This window comes from Onychomys torridus, chromosome 19 (genome assembly GCF_903995425.1).
Source record: "Onychomys torridus chromosome 19, mOncTor1.1, whole genome shotgun sequence".
Lineage (NCBI taxonomy): Eukaryota > Metazoa > Chordata > Mammalia > Rodentia > Cricetidae > Onychomys > Onychomys torridus.
Genome location: NC_050461.1, coordinates 31235294 through 31241347, shown reverse-complemented (window position 1 = coordinate 31241347; position 6054 = coordinate 31235294). Strand labels below are relative to the sequence as shown.

General features: G+C 41.5%; 1 protein-coding gene across 1 annotated transcript; it reads left to right on the top strand.

Moving 5' to 3' along the window:
* The first annotated feature begins 1786 nt into the window (after window positions 1–1786).
* LOC118570702 (trace amine-associated receptor 3) lies at window positions 1787–2813 on the top strand. The gene has a single exon (XM_036169359.1). The coding sequence runs from the start codon at window positions 1787–1789 to the stop codon at window positions 2807–2809; it is 1023 nt and encodes a 340-aa protein (XP_036025252.1). The 3' UTR covers window positions 2810–2813.
* Window positions 2814–6054: the final 3241 nt, after the last annotated feature.

Genomic DNA, 6054 nt, shown 5'->3' with positions numbered 1-6054 from the left:
CTGCTGTTATTTTTGATGTGATGAGTATAAACCCCACACATAGTTACAAAGGAAATTTATAGAAGTGTTTCCCTTTTCTCCATCTTGATTATCAGTGTGGTGCTTACGCTCAACCTACTTGCAGTCCTGCAATGATTTCCAAGTAGTCTTGCCTACTTCAGTCTTAAATGTGGACAACAGAGAATGAAACAGAAAACACCTAGTCACAAATCTTAACAAATGCACTTTGTCTTTCCTAGCACATTTCCTGTCATTTCTACTTATAATAGTCTTAGTCTGCTTTATGAAACTCCGCATGAAGTTATACTGTCACTCTGTTGTTTTTAATCTTAGTATGCTTAACAGAAACCAAATATGTTTAAGAGAAATCAACACAAATCTCCTGAGACAAAAGTGTCCTTTAGGTTCAGAAAGAATTGGACTCTTTAAAAACAGAATTTAAATCTGAGAGTTTGTGTTTAAAGTTACCTATTTGTCTGTATATTTGTTTGTTTCTGAGACAGAGTCTCTGGAACTCACTGTGTAGCCCAGGCAGGTTTGAGAGTCTGGTGACCTTCCGGCCTCAGCCTCTGGAGTGGTGGAGTGAGCCACCACTTTATGCTTTGAGATGGTGTTTTAATGGATTATATAAAACTCAACATTATTTTCTGACCTGTGGAACTAGAAATAAAGAGAATCACAGTTAGTGTTAGTTCTAGGTCCTAAAATTGGAGAATCAGTTAAGACAATAGCAGTGTCTGTGTTACTTATTGACATATACAAATATTTGTTTTCTGTGTTAGAAGTTTGGATCACCATTTTTACTTCAAGCAGAGCCTACAACATTTTCATTTTTAAAGCTAAGGAAATTAAGTTATGCAGTTAAAGTTCAGTGTGATATCATTATGTCTCTTATGTGACCAGTAAATTTTCAATAGATTTGTTTTTGTTTTTGTTTTTTAAGGTTGGAAGCTATTTTATTTTTATTATATTTTTAAAATTTTATAATTTAATTTAATTTTACATATCAGCCACGGATTCCTCTGTCTTCCCTCCTTCCGCCCTCCCCCCGCAAGTCCACCCACATGCCCATCTCCTCCAGGGCAAGGACTCCCCCTTTAACTGCATAATAACCTCTTGCATTATATCTCTGACTTTTGGCACATATATGTGTCTGCAGACAGGCCATCTTTATCAGCTTGAATAGGGAAATAAAATATCCCAGTGTTAGTAAACTGTTTGAAATGTTTACTTACAAATATTTTTCCTTAGCAGTATGTTATTCCTGGTGCCTAAAATAGCCATAGAATTTTTGCACTTGGAGAATTCAAATTCTTGAACAAACACATAGAGAAAAACTTTGTGGTTTGACTTAAGATTTTACGTATTCAGTATTTTGATGGTGAAAGATATGTACAGTTATTGTAGTTCAAGATCTGGGAATGAGGTTGCCTGTGATAAATGTCAACCAAAAAACTATTGGAAATCTTCCAAATCATTACAGGAATAAAATAGTATATAAGGAAACACATGATAAGTGAAGGGAGGGATGGATGGACAATAATAAAAAAGATCAACACGGGAAGCATAAACGGTCAAAGTTCTACATTTTTCTAAAGCAGCAACTAAGAAAATAAACACAGTAGTTATAATTTTGAACTTTTGAATTACTGATACTTAGAGTGAATTGATGGCAGACGACTTTGAACATTGCTATACTCCAGACAGGTGAAGTTTACTGCCATAATCTGAAGAAACGAAACAACTCTGACTTCCTCCTGGAAAGGAATTCGAAGGACCCATCACCATGGATCTAGCGTACATTCCGGAAGACTTTTCCAGTTGCCCAAAATTTGGGAATAAATCCTGCCCGCCCACCAATCGCTCTTTTCGTGTCCGTGTGATAATGTACGCATTTATGACGGGAGCCATGGTGATCACCATCTTTGGGAACTTGGTGATCATGATTTCCATATCACATTTCAAACAGCTCCACTCTCCCACCAACTTCCTGATCCTCTCCATGGCAACCACAGACTTCCTGCTGGGCTTTGTCATCATGCCTTACAGCATGGTGAGATCAGTGGAGAGCTGCTGGTATTTCGGGGAGGGCTTTTGCAAATTCCACGCGAGCTTCGACATGATGCTGAGCCTGACCTCCATATTCCACCTGTGCTCCATCGCCATCGACCGATTTTATGCGGTGTGTTATCCTTTGCACTACGCCACCACCATGACGGTGTCCACGATCAAGAGGCTGCTGGCTTTTTGCTGGGCGGCCCCTGCTCTTTTTTCTTTTGGCTTAGTTCTATCAGAGGCCAATGTTTCCGGTATGCAGAGCTATGAGATTCTTGTGGCTTGCTTCAATTTCTGTGCACTTACGTTCAACAAGTTCTGGGGGACAATACTGTTCACTACCTGCTTCTTCACGCCCGGCTCCATCATGGTTGGTATTTACGGTAAAATTTTTATTGTTTCCAAACGACATGCTCGAGCCCTCAGCAACAGGCTGGAGAACACAAAAGGAGAAGTAAGAAAAAACCTGTCTAAGAAAAAGGACAGAAAAGCAGCTAAGACCCTGGGCATCGTCATGGGGGTATTTCTAGCCTGCTGGTTGCCTTGCTTTCTGGCTGTTTTGATTGACCCATATTTAGACTACTCCACGCCCATAATAGTGCTTGATCTTCTGGTATGGCTTGGGTACTTCAACTCCACTTGCAACCCCCTCATCCATGGCTTTTTCTACCCCTGGTTTCGCAAAGCTCTTGAGCATATAGTGTCAGGAAAAATATTTTCGATCCAATTCAGAAACTACAAATCTCTTTCCTGAAGCCCATTAAGGAAAACAAAAAAACAAAAACACTGTGAATATGAATTGAATACAGAAAGTGACACTATGTTGATCCTTCCAAATCCAGGTGTGGGGGTAGGAATGAGAATGCCCCCCTATTAGCCCATATGTTTGAATACTTGGTCCCCACTTGGTGGAACTGTTTGGGAAGGATTAAGAGGTGTGGCCTTGCTGGAGGAGTGTTACTGGGGGTGGTCTTTGAGGTGTTAATAGCCCAGCCACTCCCAGTTAGGTCTCTCTGTCTCTGTCTAGAGCTTACACGTCAAGATGTAAGCTCTCAGCTACTGGTCCAGTGGCATGTCTACTGCCTACTGCCACGCTCACCCTCTGAAACTGTAAGACCCCCCATAACGTGTTTCTTCTATAAGTTGCCTTGGTCATGGCATCTCTTCACAGCAATAGAACAGTCACTAAGAAACTGCAAACACTGGTCTATGACATTTTACCAACTGCAGTTCTGTAAGCTGCCAAAAGCTCCTTCCAACAGCTTTAACCAGTTAACTGATAAATTCATTAATTAACTGAGTCTGCATCCAGAGTGGAGTTACCTCTGTCTGCTACAAACAACAATTTAAAAAAAAAAAAAAAACTGTATAGAAGAAATATGAAGTGTAACATTGAGGGAATAAATTTATACCCTCAAGACAAAGACTGACTTCAGAATAAAGAATTTAAAGTGCTAACAGTTTTGGATCCTGCCTAATTGTGCTTTAGGAATTCATGGGAAGATTTGTATGATTTGATGGAGCTTCTAGTGAACTGCTTTATTTGACACAATTCTCGTAAATACCTTAGTTCCCACGCTAGGTGCTGGTTTCCTCTCTGACCTTCTCAACTCACTCCAGACATATTGCATTCAAGAGCCCTCCTTGCCCAGTGTTTCCATAGTATTCACCAGTGGGAAACAGCAGGAAGGGGTCAGTGGTTAGAGGAAGGTTAAGATGAGTCAAGCTTTCCACATAGGTATCTTCTGCAAATCTGCCCCAGGGCTGGCTGTAGTTTTCAAAAAAAGGTCAAGTGGTGTCCACACAGCCGTGTGTGGAAATTCTGCAACTGTACCCTTCCAGGGCCATTCTGGTGTAGCATGAATGCCATACTGCCATTGGTCTCAGGTACCTGGATATTTCTGTTAAACCAGTGTCCACATTTGGCTTTGTAAATACTTCCTTTGTTGGAAGTTCCTCACCCTGCTGCGTGGCAGCACTATCTGTCCTCTGTTAAACATCTCATGAACTGGGGCTTTCCCTTGTTCCAAAGAGACCCATCCTAAACAAGTGGGAAGGTAAAAGTCAACACCAAAGACTGCCCTCTGACCTTCACACTGGATTCAGTGGCACAAGCCTGCACCCACACGCCCTCACAAACACACTCACACATCTCTCTCTCACCAATATATAACATTTTAAAGAATAAATACACATTATACATTTATGTGTTCTTAATCTGGAAAGCATGAAAAGATGAGTCTTTTCATCCTAACCGAGCACAGAATAAAATCCTCACATCTCTGGCCATGACATCATCCCTACTTGCAAATGTGTTTGATTTAATGAGTGAATTCCTCAGAAGAGGCAATAAAGTTAATTTTCAACAAGTTGATTTAAGTATGAACAATTTGATTCTATATTTTTTAAAAAGAAATACTTAAGCTGAATTTTAATAATCTTGTGGTCTCAGTGATGAAAGGAAATGACCTGAAACAATGTCAGGAACTCTAATGGAGGCACACTCCCCAGCAGTTATGGAGCTATCCATATCATGATGGACTTGTTCCATTTCATATGCGTCCTGTTGGGGGCATGTTGAGAATCGAACTCAGAGCTTCCTGTGTGCAAGGCATTTCTCCACACCCAACTGTGGCTAAACCCTCCTCTTCCTCTGGTCCCTCGCCACCCCCTTTTTAAAAAAGACCCTTGGTTTGTTATATTGCCCAAGTTGGCAACTCTGGCTATCCTCCTGTCTCTACCTCCTGAATACGAGGATTATAGGTGCATTTATAGCACCTATAATAGCTAGATAATGTTGACAAAGTAAATTCCTTTGTGAAGAATTGATGCTGGGATGTATTTTCTGTTGCTGACAAGCCAGAGGCCTGCCCATTCTACCTAGCCAGTTTCAGGTCAGCCAGGACTGCACAGCTGCACCCTGTTTCAAAAAGCCAAATGGAGGCTGGAGAGATGGCATGGCCCAGAGGTTAGGAGTGTGCACTGCTCATTTCCCTAGGCCCACATCAGTAGGCTCCCTATTACCTATAACTCCAGCTCCAGGAAGATGTCAAGTCTATGGCCTCTGAGGGCAACTGCAGTCCTGAACGTATACCACATCCCACCCAGACATATAATTTTAAAAAGGCAAATAATCTAGTATCTAGATTAAAGACAAATAATCTAGAACAAGAGGTAAGGCGACCATTTGCTGGGCTGCACTTTCTCCTCCTCTGTCTCCTCCTGTGTTTCTCTGCTCCTTCTTTCCTGCTTTCCACTTCCCGCTTTGCCCACCTTTGACCTTGTGCAAGACAAATCTGAGTTGTCTCTGAGGCCATAAGGTCACAAAGCTGGTTTGCTCTCCAGAGCCCATTCTCTGGTGGCTTCCTGTGATCTCTACTGGGACCAGAGTGCAGGTGATGAAAGGGTCATCTGCAAACTGTGAGGACACAGGAAATGCAGCCTCAAGAGGCACATTTTATGCTTAAATACAAAGGACAGCACAGCCTGCCAGGAGCTGTCCCCAGGAGCATGAACCTATGTCCTATGTGTCTATTACAGAGTGGGAAATGAGTGAGGAGTAGAGGACAGAGGGAACACGGTGCTCATTTGCCTGGTAAGAGACTGGCACACTAGTTATTCTTCATTCAATAACTGTTGCTCTAAATTACCTCTTAGCGAACCAAATCCTGGTAAAAGAAGGGGGATTGTATTATGAAATGGGAAAAAATTCAGATTGTTTTTGGGAGGCTTTTTGTTGTTGTTGTTGCTGTTACTGGTCTATAGAGGGAAGCCACACTTCTGTAAAAACAAACCTGGGACATTTCAAAATGATCACTGTATTCCTAAAGATGCATGGAGAGAGCAGATCTCCTGGTACCCACATGCTCTCTTCTTAAGAAACCACTTCCTGAGTCAGAAGCACTAGTAAGAAGAAATCAGTGTTTTTGCAGATAGTCCCCAAAGTAGGATGTTTGAGATATCTAATAGTTAAAATAAAAAAGTATGTCTGGCAAAGCT